This window comes from Bactrocera latifrons, unplaced genomic scaffold (assembly GCF_001853355.1).
Source record: "Bactrocera latifrons isolate USDA-ARS-PBARC rearing strain unplaced genomic scaffold, ASM185335v1 scaffold_401, whole genome shotgun sequence".
NCBI lineage: Eukaryota > Metazoa > Arthropoda > Insecta > Diptera > Tephritidae > Bactrocera > Bactrocera latifrons.
Window position 1 is genome coordinate 177,309 of NW_017537048.1, and position 19,295 is coordinate 196,603.

Below are 19,295 nucleotides of genomic sequence, written 5' to 3' on the forward strand. Positions count from 1 at the left end.
TACACTCACAACTACGGCTGCTATATTTTCTTCACTACGTGTTGGGCGTGGTCTGTTTCGTCGAATATTATCTAATAATGAAAGCTGGGTCTCAAAATAGGTGATGGTGTTGAGAATAGTACGCTCAGCAGACCGATTATGTTGAGTCTTTCCATGATGAAACAATACTGAATAAAAATTACAGTTTTACAAAACTCTCGCGTGAACTGTCAAAAAAGGCTATTAACAAAAACTTTTGGAACACTCGTTATAAACGTTGGTACCAAGGAAATGATATCAATCATATTAAACATAACGATTTTAAATTTCCATTTTTAATGCTATATTTTAGATTTTCCTGCAGTTATTTCTTATAATCTTATAATAAAAAATAAAATATAACAAAGAAACGTTAAATTTGATTTTTTTTAATTTTGTCCTTGAAACATAAATACACGTACAAAATAATGTGTCAGTATTGATAACCCACAGTGGAAGAGTCCCCATTAAATGGTCGTGGTGTAAATGGAGGTGTTGGAAATCCCTGCGGTCTCCAATTATGTTGAGGAAGGCGGGGGGGCGCTGAGGGAACACCATTAGGAAAAGGAGGATGTGGCGATGTACCGTAGGTAGACATTCGTGGTGGCGGTGGAATACCTACTGGAGGTGGTAATGGTGGCTGTCCAGAAGAAAGTGGAGGTAGAGGAGGGGGTGGTATTGCAGCAGGAAATCCTGTTACCTGTGGAGGCGGAACAGGTGGAGGTGGAGGCAACATGTTATTGGACGAAACAGGCGGTGGCGGAGGAGCCATAAGAGGTGGTGGTGGAATTATTTGTCCCGGAATTACTGTCACCATATTTGGTACGGGTGAATCTGCGAACAGCTGATGAGGGCGATCAGCATGAGATGATGGATTCTGTGCTGCTAACAGACGTTCGGCTGCTGATCCATGGCGTTCACCTTTAGAGTCCTTTTTAAATGCATAAGAAACAGAAATAGGTCGATTACAAAGATATTGACCATTCATAGCATCCATGGCTGCGTCAGACGCCTCAAAGCTGGCAAAATTAATAAAAGCAAAACCTTTCGAATTCCCGGTTTCGAGGTCTCGCATAATTTTTGGTGTTTGTAGAATAACTCCAAATGCTGAAAAAGTGTCGTAAAGTAGTTTTTCATCGACTTCGGGATCTAAATTGCCAATGAAAATGTTAGCGCCCACATCCAAATTCTTTTGGTGAGCTGATGCTTTGTTCACACGGATTGGCTTCCCATACAGTTTTATCATATTCATTATTTTAATAGCATAATCGGCGTCGTCTTCACTAAGGAATTCCACGAATCCATAACCTTGATGCATTTGAGTTACTCGATCCTTGGGCATATGTACATTAACTGCAAATACAATCCAAAAAATATTGGTTAAATTTTTTATAATATATTTGATTAGTTTATTATTACAAACGCTTCAAAAACGTGTAAAATATTTTAACTGAGAACCAGGTTGGTGATAAATAGCCGGTTTTCTACCTGCCAGAGGACTGACACATTTGAATTAGAAAAACAACGATCTGCATTAGTTATTTACAAAGGGATATTTTGGAACATACGCCAAATCAATATTCGAATCAACTGTGTACTAATGTGACAAAACTTGCAAATAAATACATTTGGAAGCAATCCTATTAAAGTTTTTTATAAGTTCCGAATTAAAGGAGGATTTTAAGAAATAACATTTGTCGCACGAATAAAGGCCCATTTGGATGTTAAATTGCGTTTATTACGTTTTGTAAGTCTAATATCTTTAAACACCGGGATTTTTTTTTCAAAAACTCAATATTTAAATCATTCCTTGTTTTATATTTATGTTTTCTCCTATAGAAATAAAGATAAATCAATTCATAACAATAAAATAACTGGATTTCTTAACATGCATTTCAAATCCGTGTGCGACGGTCTTCTTGCGACACCCAAAACCGATACAAATAAGCAGAAAAGCATTCATAAACATGCACCTTTTGAGGATGCTTCTCAATTTTACGTATTAATGAGTGCCCTTTCCTTAACTAAACACTTCACATGGGGTAACTTTGGCCCCATTTTTATACCTTCCTCTCCTCTTCACAAATGTACAATTAGTAATGAACTATTTTGCAGTTTTTTAATAGCCTATTTGGGATTTTTAAGAATGCTTTAAAATGTTTCATATACTTATACAGTAAAAGCGCCTTATTCGCGCTTCCTTTATTCGCGGATTAAAAAAATAAGACCCAATTTCTATATTCGCAACTAAAAAATTTTTTATTCGCGGATCTAATAACTACATACATAATAATAAAATTATTCCACTAGGTATCCAACCCAATATTCTTGTCAAATGGACTAATAAAAAAGTAAAATAGATCTTATTACAAGTTAGTCTAAAGTAATGTTAAATGATATCGCCTAGGACTTTGACACAAGCCGCTTTCGCTGCGATCGGTTTAATGAAAGCAACCTTATACCTCAATAAATAAAGTATATTTTTAAATGTTGTTGTTCCGTTTATAGTAAAAGCCGTTTTGCGTGTTTTACTGTTTTGTCTTTATCATTAGTTACAAAAATTGTGATCGAGTAACAAGTCTTTACTGCACTCTTCCTAGTTTATAATGTCAACTAAAAAAAAATGAGAAACGAGTTACCGCTTAAAGTGAAAAGAGAAATGCCTGATCGTATACGCCTTGGAGAGTCATTTGCATCCATATCCCGCTCATTCAATGGCAACGAATCAACTGTGTAAAAAAAATCCGAAGGTAAAATAAGGTCGTCTGTAGCTTCAACTGAAATTGTTCGCAATAAAAAAAATGGAAGTGGCGTTGTCATTATGGATCGAAGACCGCAATCAAAAAAGTATGCCCCTGAGTGGTCCAATGGTCCGGGAGAATGCAAAGCGTCTTTACGCTCATTTTAAAGAACCTGATGGTAGTTTTATTGGTGAATGTACAGATGGAGGATTTCAAGCATCAGAAGGTTGGTTCAATAAATTTAAGGTGAGACAATCATTGCATAACAGCCTCTGCGAATGGTAGGCACCTTGTCCCAGGGGCTTAGGCACAAGGCTTACTCGGCGCCCCACAACCTGCGCGGCTGGTGCTAGTCAGCACTGACTATGCGGGATGTCGGATACCGCATGCGTGAGCTAACCAAGAGCTGCCACCTCCTAATCCAGAGGTTAAATTCGGCTGTATTCGAACGGAGCCTTCCCAACACCGGGCAGAAGTGGGGAGTAAATGAGGCCTTACCGCGTCGAGGGGCTCAGGCGTGGCGGACCTCCTAGTTCCCCTACAAAAATTTTAGACCCGACAGCTCACCCTGTTGAGCCAAGGGTCGTAAGAATAAGATGAATACAAATAACGAAACCAACTACAAGCCGGATAAAAGGCAACAACCTCGGAAAACGGACCTGGACAATGGAAAGGACATCGGTGTAGGCAAGGGGGGTCAAGGGCTAGGCGGAAGTTTAGCTTCCTTGACGCTCTCTCGCCAGAGGAGCGGGCGCTGTTTTAGGAGCACGCCAAGGAAGACGATGACGATGTGCCCTCTTGCAGCGGTGCTCGCTTGACAAAAATACCGGGTGCAACTGTAGCAGCATAAAACGCCCCCAAGACCCCCCCGGGTGAGTCACATCGGCCTGACGGTGCACGTAAGAGAAGAAGGAGGAGGCGTGAAAGAGGTGGGCAACGCCCTCTCCCTGAAGCTGGTCAACCCGGCGGGTGCGACGATCCACGCAGGAGAAGTATGAGCGGTTCCATTAAGAAGTGGTACCTCCGTGATGGGATGACCCCGGAGGTGGCGGAGGCTCTAGGAAGGAAACGATGCAGAGGGAGCAACGCATCCCCGACAAAGGAGCACAAAAACGTGTCGGCTCGCGCGCAGGACAGTGGAAGCAGCAACCGCGGCCCGGTCGACACCACCCAGACCGCAAGGCGTGGCGATAGCAGGGCACTACCCGCGGACACTTATGCCCAAGCCGCAAAGAGCGGCCAGATCACGCCGCAGGAGCCCTCCAGCTCCAAAAGGTTGAGGGGCACAATTTCAAAGGCAGTACGAGACCAAAAATCTGGACCGGCTCACCACCGGGTGGAGGAGGGGGGGCGCAGATATGCGGACGCTGTCAAAGGCATTCGCATGGATGTACATCCCCTTAACTACCCGGCGGAGTCGCTGAAACCGGAGGAACTCACGGCGCTCCAGGACCTCCTCATGGAGGAAGTGTTTAGAGGGGAGGACTACGCGGCGTCTTTCCTGGGAGTAGAATTTAGAGGAGGTATGCTGCAAGTGGACTGTATGGATGATGCGTCCGCTGACTGGCTTAGGGAGTACGCTCCAAAGCTGGGAGGCTCTAAGGACTCTGTGCTTTGCGCGAAGAGGGTAGAAGATCTGCCGATCATGCAGAGCACGACGATGTTCCTCCCTCGGTGCGGGGACAACCCCTATGAGTTCGCCTTGGGTCTGGTGCAAAACCAAAACCGGGGACTCAGCATCTCGTCCTGGCGCGTCGAAAGCAGCAAAATGGAGGAGATCGGTGGAATGAAAGGATAGAGATTGTACCTGCACATCGACGAAAAAGCCCTGCGGAGTCAGGACTAAGAAGGCAGCGCCAACGGGGACTACCGGCGTCCCCAAAGACGAGAGGACAGCTGAGCCACCCTCTAAGCAGAAGCTCCTCGACGGGTTAGGAGACATACTGCTGATCCAAGAGCCTAGGGTCCACAGAGAAGAGGTAAAAGGCCTCAAAACGGGGGCAAACAAGGTAATCTGGGATCTCTCTAGCGAGAGACCTAGAACTTGTATAGTTGTCAGGAATAATTTCTTCTGTATTTCAGAGTTCCTGACTCAGGACTTGGTGGCGGTGCAGGCTAGGGACTTTGAGGGCAAGCACTTCGTGTTTATTTCATTTAAAATAAGCTATTTTCGTCTAATTTTTTTTTTTTTTTATACTTAGATTTAAGTGACATGTATAGCTTTATACTAAATTAATACTTGGTAATTTAAGTAAATAAAAAAAGTCTTGTCTAAAAAATTAATTATTATGAATCTAGATAACTTAAAATTCCAACTTATACAATAAGGAGATTAGCCGTGGGATTCTGTACTGTGAAACAGTATCAAGCCTCTAAATTTGACACGAGACAATATTTGAGACTTGAGACGATTTTGCTATTCTGTAAGTGATAGTCACAAACTCGATTACATTTCAGCATTCAGAGATGTTTTTATACTTGAATGAAAATAAATATGTCGATAACAAATATTAAATTTTCTATAACACAGTCAAAAAACATAATTATCAATAAAAATAAAAATATATGTTGGCTTTGTTTCATAATACTAAAGTAAATTTATGTAAAATTTATTTATTTTTAACCTTTTCGTGTTTGAGTTGCTTACAAAATATAAAAAAACGACAATCGATTAATATTTATGGTGATCTCTGTTCAGTATATTCAAAATGGCAGACAAGAGTTCTTTTTGGTTTTGTGACTTGCTAACTACCAGGTCTCAAATTTGAGGCAATAAAGCTAGAGACTGTTTATTGAATAGTAACTAGCCACAAATTGAGATTTTACCACAAAATGGCTCAAATAGAGACTAGAGACTGGTTACAGCATCCCACTATTAGTCTGCAAAGCAGGCTAGCTTCAGGAGATTCTGTGAAAATGTCGCCACTACGCTAAAAGCGGCTCGGCTGCACAAAGCTCTGGCCAAAGGCACAAAGGACGTAGGAATAGCAATTAAGCGTGACGACGGGACATTTACGACCATGGAGCTGCGATCGTACACAGGCCATCCCGTGAGGATTGGAGTGTTGCCAAACAGTTGTTTACGGCGGACTCGATCCGGTGGGCGTTGGCCTCGTTCGATTCAAGTCTCCGGGAGTGGATGGCCTCTTTCCGGCGCTGTTACAAAAGGGGGAGCAGCTTCTGACAGGAACAGCATCATATATATCTAGCCACTAAAGATTCTTTAAGATTTTCCATCAAGCATTCCTTATTTACTGAAAAACCTCTTTCCACATTAGCATTGCCGTGAGAAAGAGTAGTTACGATTTTGAACCCTTTTTAACCTTTTCCAGATGGTGAAAAATCTTCAAAAATTTGAATCCAAAATCGATCCAGTCGTTCTTTTGATATTGAAAAGTTTTTCAACAATTCTTTGTCTACAGGCTTAGAGCATACATTTGAGTGTTGGAAATCTTATAAATAAAGTATATTTTACCTTTGCATAAAAAACTATTACTAAATCGACGAATAAATGGATAGTTTAATAATTATAATAATCAAAAGAAAACAATTAAATTATACTATCTAACATAACCACTTCAATCTGTCTGTTTACTTTGCATACATTTACGAAGTATGTATGTATACAAATAATACCTGGTTTTTAACGAATTTTCATGAGAGCGTAGTTTTTTTTAGATCTTAGTCAGCTGTTGGCAGCAGTGTAGCTGCTTTAAATAACGCGAGAATTTAAAACATCATCTCAATTTCGATTTGAAACATTTTTAAAATGCTGTAGACATAATAAAAAATTAATTATAAATTTCCCTGACCCAAGTTAAAATTCCCTGATTCTTCACTGACTATTCCAGAAATGTAATATTCCCTGACATTTCCATGTTTTCCAGGTCAATCGCCACCCTGATTAAGAAAATAGAAAAAAAAGTCATTGGATTGTACGTGTCAACTATCGGAATTGAACAAGAACAAAAATAAAAACCATGTTTTCGCGAATTGGTAGCCCCAAGGAAAAACGTTTTTGAATGCACTGTATATTAAATTCAGCCGCTCTGAATGAATTAACATATAACAAGTGGGATGTTAACCTCGTAGGATAATTTTTTTTTTTTATTATTATTTAGTATACACTGGTCTTAAGTTAGACACACCAACTTTTTTCGGATCTTGTTTGCTGATAGTTTGTTGATTTGTGAAAAAATATTCCAGAAATGTCTGAGACAATCACGTGCGTTTCGGTTGGTCATTGAAATAGACACACTTTGAATTTCTTTGTCTTTATCGTAAACAAGTTCAGTTTTTTCTGTTCAGAAAGTACTAAAAATAAGCAAATAAATTGTTTTCGAGCTACATTTTAAGTAAAAAAAAAGGGAATAGCCTTTCCTGAGCCTTTCCTATTCTGAGCTTATTAGAACGTGAAAGGTAGACTTTTTTCACTCCCAAGGACTAGTCGATCAAAACACTGCCAAATAAATAAAACTCAGCTCCAGAACCGTTGATAGATACTGAAAGGATACAGACAACAACTGCAGTTATTAAACATGCTAGGAGCGAGATTCCCTTGATCTACATAGATTTCCTGTATCATTCTACCAATGACCGGATATATGAAGTAAGAAAGTATGCAGTTCTCTTATACTGATTTATTTCTAATAAATCAAATATGTTGTTGTTAAGTTTGAATCATCAATTTTATATTGTATTTAAAGTATCATTAAGTACCCAATGTTTTTGCATATCCACTGTTTTTCAATCATCATTAAAAAAATAATAAATATTAAAACAATTGTAATGAAAGTAAACGTGCGTGCCTTCGAAGGTCAAACAACAATTATAACGGTCAACAAATTTTTCAATACAAATGTCTTTTAGATTGAACAGCTTCAAACACTCCTCAGCATCTTAAATTGATTTTTGTTTTTGATGGATTGTGAGCTTGCGCGGTTCCTACTATTTACAGAGCTTTCGCATAACCAAATATTAATTTACAATATAGCCAACACGTTTCTTTGATGTCTTTAAGATCTCAGCTATCTTAAACAATTTCACATTACGGTTATGCAATAATATTTAGGAGTTTTTTTTTGAAGTTTTCTTCTCGGCAGCAAATGGCTTCTCAACGATTTATCTTCATGCTGAAGAGTATAAATAATGTTTATCAAGCCAAATATTGGATTCAATTGGCAGTTTTCCAAAAAAAAGCAATGCGTTATTAACACACAAAATTTCTCTTAATTCGTAATTTGTAAAATAATACAAATTGTTTCACTCAAAATACTATATCTTATAACTAATAGATCGACTGTTATCAAATTTGTATATCTCAAATTATAAGAGACTTTTTTATTAACACTTCAGTTACATATGCCGCTATATTTTTATTCTAGATATCGCGTTTGGTTTGTTATGAATGCATTTGCGTCCTTTGCCCATAATCCAACAAAGTATCCGCAAAGCCGCAAATCCGCAAAAAAAAAATGTAATGGCTAATCATAGATGTACTGAAGCACCCAACTTATTACTTAAGAACGAACATTGTTGTGAATTTAAACCATTCTCGAATCTCCTTAAACACACACAAAAAATTTCATCAAAATCGGTCCATCCGTTTAGGAGCAGTTCATTTACGGCACGATTCCGATTACTTTGGCGGAGGGGTAAAAAAATCGAATATCCTTATAAATGGGGTATGTCCGGATAGGGGAGCTTCTCCAGAGGAGGAATATCAAAAAATTATATAAAAATTAATTATTTTTTAAAAATTTCACGATTAAAAGTTCAAAAATATGCAATAATAACATAAGGTATTTCTCTATCTTCCATTAAATTTATTCACGTTTTTCACTCTGTATATTTAAATATACACTCTAAACATTGAAATAAGTTCACATTTCAATTTTATTTTGTAATATTTTACCTAAATCTATTAATTTAAAAATCATTTAGTGAACTCGGCGTTGCAAAGGTTAGATTGTTTACAATTATGAGGAAAACGAGCGTTGCCACATCTTAAACACCAAATATGTAGGATTCTTAACGATTTTTCTTTGTTTGTTTTTTTTGCGTGATTCTTTTTTCTAGATTAATTATAATAAAAAAAAATTCTAACATTTTTTAAGTTATAATTGAGTTGTGAAAACTTTTTCTACATATTATACATTTTACATATAGTATGTAYATTTATAATATGTGATTTATATTTAATAAACACATATAATTAAAACTCTATGATAATATAGTATTATAAAATTTATATAATATCATGTAGGGATGATTGAAGTACTTTAAACAAATAACCCTGGCCGAGCGAATACCCGAGTGGACTAAAGTACTTTCGCGTAGTACTCCTTTCTGCGATAAAAATAAAAAAATATATTGAGTTTTTGTTATAAAGTGGTTATATTTGTTGGTTACCATGCACTCATAGTGAAATAAAATTTGAATTTTCGTTATAAAATGGATAAAATTTAGTTATTATATCTGTCAGCGATTTCCATTTATTTTTGAGTATACAGTTGCGAACATTGAAATAGTAGTGCCTATTGGCCAAGTGAGTTTTGCTTTAAATTTTGTTTCTTTTATGATATTGCCGTCGATCATTATTTTAGTTATATTCTCGGAAGTATAACGGTCCTGTTATATACAACAATAAGTGTGAATTACTTACCGTTACTTTTTTAAAGCCAATTTTATGGGGATATCTGTCTTTATGAGCGAGCAATAGAATAGTAGTGAACGATGAGATGATTGCAAACAGATAATTTTTAATAAAAAAAAATATTAATTTTATCATAAAAAAAAGTAAGTTTCCAGATCTTTTATTAATTATTCAATGCAAAAAGCAACAAAAAAATATGACTTTGCACTTTTTTTGGGCCGCGGGAAGCACAGCAGTGACGAAAAACGAGAATGTATTCAATCTGTCATAATCAACGGTAAATCCTATAAGGGAGTGGAAAGAATTGTAGGGTGTTAAGCCACAACGGCTCACAATGCAATTATTTATAAAAAAAAACGACGAAAAAAGGGCGCAATATGGATTCTTTCCGAGAATTTTACACCAATAGTTTTAAGATGTGCCAAGACTAGAAAACCTAGAATGTCAGCTATGGAGATTCGGAATGAACTGAACCTGGCCTACGGTGGTCATACAATGAGAAGACTTCTACATGAACATAATTTATATGTCCGAGGTCCTCGATAAGTATCGTTATTAAAAAAAATCATATAGCAAGTCGTCTTAAATTTGCCAAAGGACCGATTGAGAAATGACGCAACATCTTTTAGAAGTGTCGAAAGTTGTTCTATACGGCGGTAAAGGGTCCCGTCAGTATCTAAGACGCTCCCCTAATCGAGAGTACGACCCTTGATTCAGCACAAAAACTATGAAGCTTGGCGGTTTGAATTTCATGGTTTGGTGCGTTTTTCTTACAGGCCCAATTTTTTTGTGCAGTTCACAAGATTACTAGCATAACGCACAGACACAAATTCGGGGATATAATACAATACATTATGATACCATTTGCTGAAAAGGACATCCCGCTGAAAAGGATATTTCAGCAGAATAATGACCCGAAGCATACCAGTAGGGTGGCAAAGGAGTGGTTTCGGGTCAATGGAATTGATGTCATGGATAGGTCAGCTCAATCGCCTGGCCTCTATCCTATTCAAAACCTTTGGGCAGACGTTAAGAAAACCGTATGGAATGACAAACCCAAAAACAACAATGAGTTGTGGAGCCTAGTGCCGAAAGCATGGTAGAACATAAAAGATGTCAGAGTCTCGTAGATTCTATGAAGAGGCGTTGTATTGCTGTTATTAAAAATCATGGCAATGCTACCAAGTACTAATATCTCGTATAGACGGAACTTCCAAAAATCCTTCAGTTTTTAAAAGAAAAAAAATTTATTACTTTACTACTATTTTACTGCTCCCATCAAATTTCATATATAAACACAACTTTGTGAATAAATATATCTTACACCCATTCAATCAAAATATTTTTATTAATAAACGTAGCCAGGGAAATATGATAAACTTTTCTATTTCAATTGATGTTAAAATTGTTTAGAATTTTGCATAACTCACAGGTATGTGAAGCTCTAACACCCACTACTATTTCACTGCTCGCTGCTGTTTTGTATTTTAGGTGACGATACATCAATTTTTATATTTAAAATATGAGTGAGTGGATATAAAGTGGTTATATTTGTTGGTTACCATGCACTCATATTGAACGAAAATTTGAATTTTCTTACTGTACTTATATACTTTACACTTTATTACGTAATATTATTATATAATATTACTAATACATGTATATATTACTTATTTGCTTAATAAATTTAAAAAAGAAAATATCCATATGCGTGAATAGAGGAATTTTTGAGAAAAAGAGGAATTTCAGCGAATTGCCTTATCATCACATGGCAGCGCTCCATTTCGGCGTAATTTTTGGTAAACAAATGGGGTTAAAATGAGTGTAAAATGTAATTTTTAAAATGCATATTTTTTAGGTAAAAAACCTGCTAAAAGTGTAAGATATGGAGTTATTTACAAGTTTATAGTGTAATTTAATTAATTGGGAGTTAAAAATGTGAATAAAGTGTGTTTAATGTGGTGAAAAAGCGTCTTGAAGTGTACGAATTTTTCGAATTTTTGAAATTTAAGGTCTAGTATCTCCTAAACTAAGCGACTTTAGACATTTTGTGATTAGTTACTATTCTCTGAGGCTGTTTAGTAAATAGTAACTGGTCACAAATTGAGACTTTACCTCAAAATGTCTCAAAGAATGACTAGGAACTGCTAACAGAATTCCACTATAAATCAATTTTACATAAATTTCGTCAACATATACTTTTCTATCTATTGGTAATTATGTTTTTTGACTATGTTATAGAAAATTTAATATTTGTCAAGGTGCAAGAAAATCATACAAATTACTTTAGAAAAATTTATTTTGCAGGAAAAAATTCGATGAACCCAATTTCCGAGTACTTTTTCCAATAAATTAAATTGGATGTCATGAATAACATGTTCAATATTGACTTCTAAAGCTATAATAGTCTGATTTATTGCTAAAGACTTCAAATAACCCTATAAGAATTAGTCTAATGGTGTTAAATCACATCTTCTTGAATCCCCAAGGTTTTTTTCTTAATAATTCGTTTGTTGCACGTGCTGCGTGCGTCTTAGCCCCGTCTGGTATAAACCAGATGTGGGCGACTGTACCAATGTCACCAGCTCATTTCAAAAGAAGTACAAACCGTTGATTCCACCGGACCAAAAAGCTCATCAAACTATCGATTTAGGTGAGTGTAATTGTTGTTCATGAATAATTTGTGAATGTTTTTGCATCAAAATCGACACTTTTTTACCGCACCACACGGCAAAATTCCTATTACCGTTGGAAAGAGAAACCCTCCTGATTAAAAAATATTTATTGTTATACTACTGTGATCAAATTGAAAGGTGAATTTTGTCCATTTCATCTCCTTCGTGATGGTATGAGATGGTGAATTATCGCTCTTTTTTGTTCAATAAATTCAGACATAGTAAAAATACAAGAAGAATTCACTTTTAGAGCCTCACAAAACGACGCGTATCTCTAATACTAATTAATATTTTGATGTAAAATTTAGCATAGATATCACTAACAGTCATACCAACTTAAAAAAATATAAATTAATAATTCAATTTCAATTTGATCACAGAGGTATTTACCGTAAACGCTTAGTTTATGAGATATTCGACTTCAAAATCTAAAAATTACAACATTTCAACGAGTAATCTCACCAAATTTTACAAACTTTATACACACTTTTCAAACAAATTCTGCTCTTACTGCTTGCAGTTTTTTATTATTATTTTTTTACACTCGTAGTAGACACCATTTATGTGCTTTCAATAATGAGGGAATGGAGCTGCCATATGATAATATGAGCAATTCGCTGAAATTCTTCTTTATTTAGCAATCTTAGTTCTTTCGCGATTAACGTTATTTTGCATTAAAAACTAAAAAAAGTGGCTATAGATTATATTTAAAATTAAATGATTATAACAACTCTTTCCATATATATAGATTTCCTACTATTTAGTCGAAATCTGTCGGACGGGTCCAGAGGTATGGGATTTCACCAATATCTGGGGAGAGCGGGGTTATCTTCCGATTTCGTCTACTGTCGGTAGGAATTCTTATATTTGCGCTAGGCAAACTTGGTTGTTGTAAAGCTACAACAGCTGGTTTATTAGATATGTACACTGAACTTATTAGAGGACGGGGTCACGCTAACTTTTTCGAAATTTTTGACCTGCAGTAGGATTGTTGGTACATTGACGATATTTTTTGCCTCTGCTATGATATTATCGATACGATATTGTTATGGGGATAATCTTACATACCGATACTTTACCCGCAAATAGAAGCGAATTAGTTAAGTATTAGTGGATATAAAAGTTAAAAATGTTAGTGTGAAATGCATTATAAACAGGAGAAACAAGCGTTTTAAGTAGTTCAATTTTTGAACTTTAAATGGAAATACCTAAAAAAGTCAGCGGCAATTATATATATATATTTTCTTGATCTGGAGGACCTCCTCCATCCGTACATACCCATTTTAACTCTAAACTTTACCCAAATTTGACGGTTACTCGAATAAATATTTTAAAGAAAATAACTTAAATACTAGTTATAATTTAAATTTTTTTTTTATTATTTGTGTTATTGAATTCTCTCCTATTATTTTGAACACCGAATTATGAAGATTTTATTTAAATACTTTACTTTTTTAAACACAACCGTACGTCTGTTTAACATTTATAAGTGCGAATGCATTAATACTCAACATGCCACCCAAAAAGCAAGTTGATGCTAGCGCATGCGGTAGCTGCTCAGAATCAGTACGAAAAAATACAAAAGGTCTAAGATGTGCATTATGTCAGAAATGGTACCACCTTGAATGTCTGAAACTGAGTAATGTAGAATTTAATGTCATGGTATACAGTGGAGATGCACCGTATGCAGTGAATTTGAGGTTAGTGTTAGAGAAATCGATATTGCATCGACGAGGAGCCTGATGTTAGCGGAGATGACAGTATTGATCAAGAAGCAATTCGAACAATTTTCCCAAACATTCAATAAAAAATTTGATAATTTTAAACAAACCATCAGGAAGAGTATCGCTGAACTCAAGAAAGAAGTATACCAGCTTTCCAAGCAGAGCGCTGCCATTGAAAAAAAATATTCTAACTTGAGTGACAGGACCTCCTCCGTAGAAAACAAGCTCAACTCCTACAGGAATGTATCATCGTCAGAAGACATCATAAGGGAGATGAACGATCGAAAAAGGAGAGAAAGTAACGTCATTGCCCTTGGCATTACTGAATCTACTAATACTGCTGGTAATGACAGACTGGAAGCCGACAAAATTTCGCTCTCGGCAGTCTTACCCCAAGAAATCTCTGCCAAGATACCTCAATTCAAGATTCGAAGACTATGTCGTCCGGCAACCGGCCGTACACGTCCCCTGCTCATCGAGACTCTTTCAGCGACCGATGCTAGGGAGATTTTCAAGCTTAACCAACGCGATGGAATGCCAGTTACCGTCAAATCTGATCAGACTCGAGCACAGCAGTCTCTTCTCAGTGATCCGAACTCGATACTCTTGGCAAAAATGGTGACACAAGCAAAACCATCAAATACATTCGAGGAGTACCGGAGATAGTGAACAAGAATTTTCGTTGGATCAGTAAGAAAAAGAAACCTGAAGATCCTTCAGATTTATTACCAAAACACCAGAGGCCTTCGTACAAAGCTGTCTAAGTTCATGACAGTATCAGTGGCTAGTGGTCATGATCTACTCTGTATCACTGAGTCGTGGTTAAATTCGTCAATTAAAGATGGCGAGGTAACTGATAGCACTTAAACTATTTTTAGAAGAGATAGAGATCCTATATCTAGGCTAGATCGTGGTGGTGGCGTCTCCATCGCCGTCAAACGTCATATCAATGCCGATTTAATTACCACAGATGAAAGAGATTTGGAATTGGTACTCGTAAAAATCAAAGGTACTATTGTACTTGATATTATTGTTGGAAGTGTATACATGCCGCCTCTTGCAACACTAGAAACTTATCGTAAACTACTTACAACTCTAAACCATATCAATGTCAAATACAATAACGCTAAGCTAACAATCGTAGGAGACTTCAACTTGTCAAGCAGCACCCCCAGAGCCGAAATTTGTATACGATGGACTTACTTTACTGGAATGCATCCAAATAAACTACATAAACAACCTCCAGAACAATCTTCTGGACCTCTGTTTCAGCAATGTCGAGGCTTACGTGGATAAAACTTTACCTCTCATTCTTGAGGACAAATATCATCCTGCCCTCATCATAAACCTAAAATTTCAACTCAACTTAGAACATTTTAATCCAGCCACTTACTCATTCAAGAAAGCTGATTACGTCAGCTTCAACGCTTTCTTTCACCGAGTCAATTTGACGGTACGGAACGCACTGGACACTATTGAAAGTAAAGTCAATTGGTTATACAATACTCTTGAAGTAGGAATATCACAATATGTACCTGTTCACAAAAAATCCATCAGTACCTATCCCTGCTGGTTCTCCTATGAACTCAGTGCGGAATGTTACAGTAATTGTACAAAGTTGAGAACATGGTCCAGTCTGACACCAACGCTTTTTGGAAATTTATAAAAGATAAAAAACAAAATAATATTGATATACCATCGTCAATGTCCTGGATGGACCAAATAGCTGACACCGGCCCGGATATTAGCAATCTTTTCGCCTCATATTTCAAGACTGCCTTTTCCACACAAACTCACGGCAATCAGCTCGTTGATGCTAACTCAAATAGATCGTCAACCAACGTTCACAGCTTAGAGGTCCAATAAAATGATGTACTCCCGCAGCTACTCAAATTAAATCCAAATAAAAGTGCCGGACCCGATGGGATACCAAACGTTTTCTTAAAAAACTGCGCCATCGAGCTTTGTGAGCCCCTCACCCATATTTTTAACTACTCTCTTCAAACAGGTGGTTTCCCTCGTGCTTGGAAACGTTCTTATGTGAGTCCAATACAAAAAAGTGGCCTAAGATCTGAAATAGCTAACTACAGGCCCATCTGCATCCAATCAGCATTAGTTGGTTCTGCCTCAACAATCTCTAACTTTCAAGGATATCATCACTATAAAACAACATGGATATGTGGGTGGCAGATCAACTGTGTCAAATCTTTATTTGTATGTCAACTATATACTCAACGCACTGAATGAAGGACAAAAGGTACATTCAATCTACACCGATTTTAGTAAAGCTTTTGACCGTGTTGACGATATGATACTCGTCTCAAAACTCAATAAATATGGCGTCAATGGCTCCGCACTTGATTGGCTTAACTCATATTTAACTGACAGGTTCCTACAAGTCAGGGTTGACGGACATCTGTCAAGAGAATATGAGGTCACATCTGGTATTCCTCAGGGATCGAATTTAGGACCACTACTCTTTACTATTTTTATTAATGACATTGTAAACAATATACAGTTCTGCCGTTACAACAACAACAACAACAACAACAACAACAAACAATGTACAGTCTGAATGTCTGCTATATGCCGATGATTTGAAAATCTTCAGAATTATTTCTAACGATTCCGATGTCACACAACTACAACAAGATATCGACTGCTTAACAACCTGGTGCCTGGTGCCGATCTCAATGCGAAAAAGTGCGCTGTCGTATCCTTCTCACGCTCTCATAACAACATTGTCACAAACTACAAACTCAACAACGAGTATCTACAGGAATTAACCGAAATCAAGGATCTTGGAGTTATTATAGACAACATACTCACATTTGCAAAGCATGTTGACAAAATAACTGTGCAATCTTTTAAAATGCTTGGACTCATCATCAGAACAGGAAGGGAGTTCAACAACCCGAACTCTCTGGACACACTATACCGTTCACTTGTACTGCCAATACTAGAGTATGGGTGTGTAATCTGGTCTCCTTATACTGATACACTCATCAACCGAGTTGAGAGAATTCAAATCAAATTCTGCAAGACATTGTTGTTCCATCAATCGTTAAGGATGCAGGGGCTCTCCACTGAGAACATCCGCTCCCGTTTCAGACTCAACAGCTTAACCTCGCGTCGGAAGGTCTCTTTTCTGCGGCATTTTTCTATAAAATAGTCAACGGTCTGATTGACTACTCAGAAGCACTCAGCAGTTTTGATCTTGCTCCTACTAGCCTCCCGCTCAGGCATAACAGACTGTTAAAAACAACAAAGACTCAACGAAACTACGTATACCACGGGTCAAATAATAGGATTGCTAATCTTGTAAATTCATTGCACACATAAATTGATTTTCATGGAGGGACATATCAAGCTTTATCTACCACTAACTCTTTACTTACATTCAACCGATTGTGTATACATATATATCACTTCCCACATTCTTATCTCTATATCATTTTGTATATTTTTACTAACTATTAGATGTATAAAGCCGATTGGCGTATGGTTTAWTAAATAAATAAATAAAAGCAAACGAGAGATTTGATACTTGTCTCCGACTCATCAGGACACAAATCCCAAATTGGCCACGAACCTCCTCAGAGCCTCCGACCCATCCTTTACGTCCCATATTTACATATTTCATATTTACAGAGTTTCTTCTGCACTCTCTCCACTTTGTGAGTGAGACAGTCGGCATGAGGAGACCAAACCAATGAATTATACTCTAAAATCGGACGCACCAAGGTCGAAGTCATTCCCACATCTGAATATGAAGCCAAGTGTCTTGTATGCCTGTGATGTAATTTTGTCAATGAGCCCGGCGAAATTTAATGCATTGTAAATCATGACACCAAGATCTTTTACTACTGTGACTTCTTCTAGCTGATGATCAGCGATACGGTAAACAGCTGAACGACGTCTCAAAGACCGTGCCAAGAACATCACCACGCACTTTTTTAAATTTAAACTCAATTTATTTTCGTCGCACCACTCCTCAAGTCTATCAAGGTCTTGCTGTAATGCACTAATATCATCGACATCTTGCGCAAACTGTCGGTTTTGCGACAAGGACCCTGAAACCCCGGAGCACCTGTTAATCGACTGCATTGCAGTCTGTAGGCGCAGGTCGAAGGCCCTTGGAGCCATGTTTCCGGATAGGGATCACATCGCCTCGCTAGCACCCAGCAGAATACTGGACTTCATCAATATGCTGGGGCTAAGCGAGTCCCTGTGAGCTAGGTGAGGGCACAATAGACCTAAGGTCGCAGTGCATTCCTCAATTATTTATCTATCTATCTATCTATCATCGACAATGCTTATCTTCTTGAAAATCTTGAGGTCATCAGCATATAGTAAAATTTCCGACGATATTTTGTCCCCAATATCGTTGACAAATATGTTTAACAACACATAGCCATTGACTCACACCTGCAGGAATCCCCCAGTGAAGTACGAGTTAAACCAATTCAATACATTTCCCGCCACTCCGTACCGATCTATTAAGACCTCATCTTCTTCTATCTATCTTCTCCATTAAGAGCTCATGATCCACCATATCGAAGGCTTTGCTGAAGTCCGTGTAGATAGTGTGAATTGTTTCACCCTTGTCCAAAGCTCTCAGCACGTAATCGACATCCAGGTAAAGGTTTGTAGCCGTAGACCTGCCGCCAAAGATAGAAAAACGAATCGCGCGAAAAAAAAACAACAAACAAAGAAAAATCGTTGAAAACCCTATATATTTGGTATTTAAGATGTAGCAAGGCTCCATTTCTTCATAAATGTAAACAATGTAATCTTTTCAACGATGAGTGTGCTAACTGATTTTTAAATATATTTAACTAAAATTTATGAAAATAAAAGGGAAATGTTAACTTATTTCAATGTTTAGAAAGTATTTTTAACTAAAACAAACTTTTTTCCCGACCGCCAAAGTTATCTGCMTTTTAAATAGTTGTATTTTTGAACTTTAAATGCAAATATATCTCAAACCATAAGTCAGCGGTACATGTATATATTTTCTTGCTTTGGAGGAGTTCCTCTATCGGTAAATACCCATTTTAAAATCGGGGTATGATTTTCTAAAATTTACCATGAAATTTTTACAATTAAAATATTTTAGTATTCACATCAAATGCCAATTACGTATCCGTAGATGTTGAGGTTTATTCATATACTTAATCGTTTCTACGGGTTGTGTTTAGTATCGAGAGAACCAAATGGAAAATTTTAAACACGCATGTATGCTTAAATTATCGAACTTTGTTTTACAACATATTTTATAAATCCCCTTCTCCTTCGCCAACGTGGCAAAAATGCAAACTAACAGCGATATAAATACAAACTCAAAAAATCCTAATAACAAAGATAATACTTCAAAATCAAAAAATTCTAACCTCAATAAACACGCAACAACAACTAAACCTAACAACGATTCATTCACCACCAACAATCCATTGCATCACATAGAAATTCCAGAAAGTTC

At 37.0% G+C, this 19,295-nt stretch overlaps 1 protein-coding gene across 3 annotated transcripts in view; it reads right to left on the bottom strand.

Moving 5' to 3' along the window:
* Positions 1-391: 391 nt before the first annotated feature.
* Positions 392-19,295, bottom strand: part of LOC108972536 (splicing factor 3B subunit 4) — a 27,061-nt gene continuing 8,157 nt past the window's right edge. For 2 of the 3 annotated variants that reach the window (XM_018939164.1, XM_018939166.1), the window contains one exon: positions 392-1,371. In XM_018939164.1, the coding sequence (XP_018794709.1) occupies positions 452-1,371 (920 nt within the window). In that variant the 3' untranslated portion in view covers positions 392-451. Of the gene's footprint in view, positions 1,372-15,206; positions 15,286-15,348; positions 15,437-19,295 lie in introns of those variants that run through there. The other variant, XM_018939165.1, reaches the window with a different exon arrangement.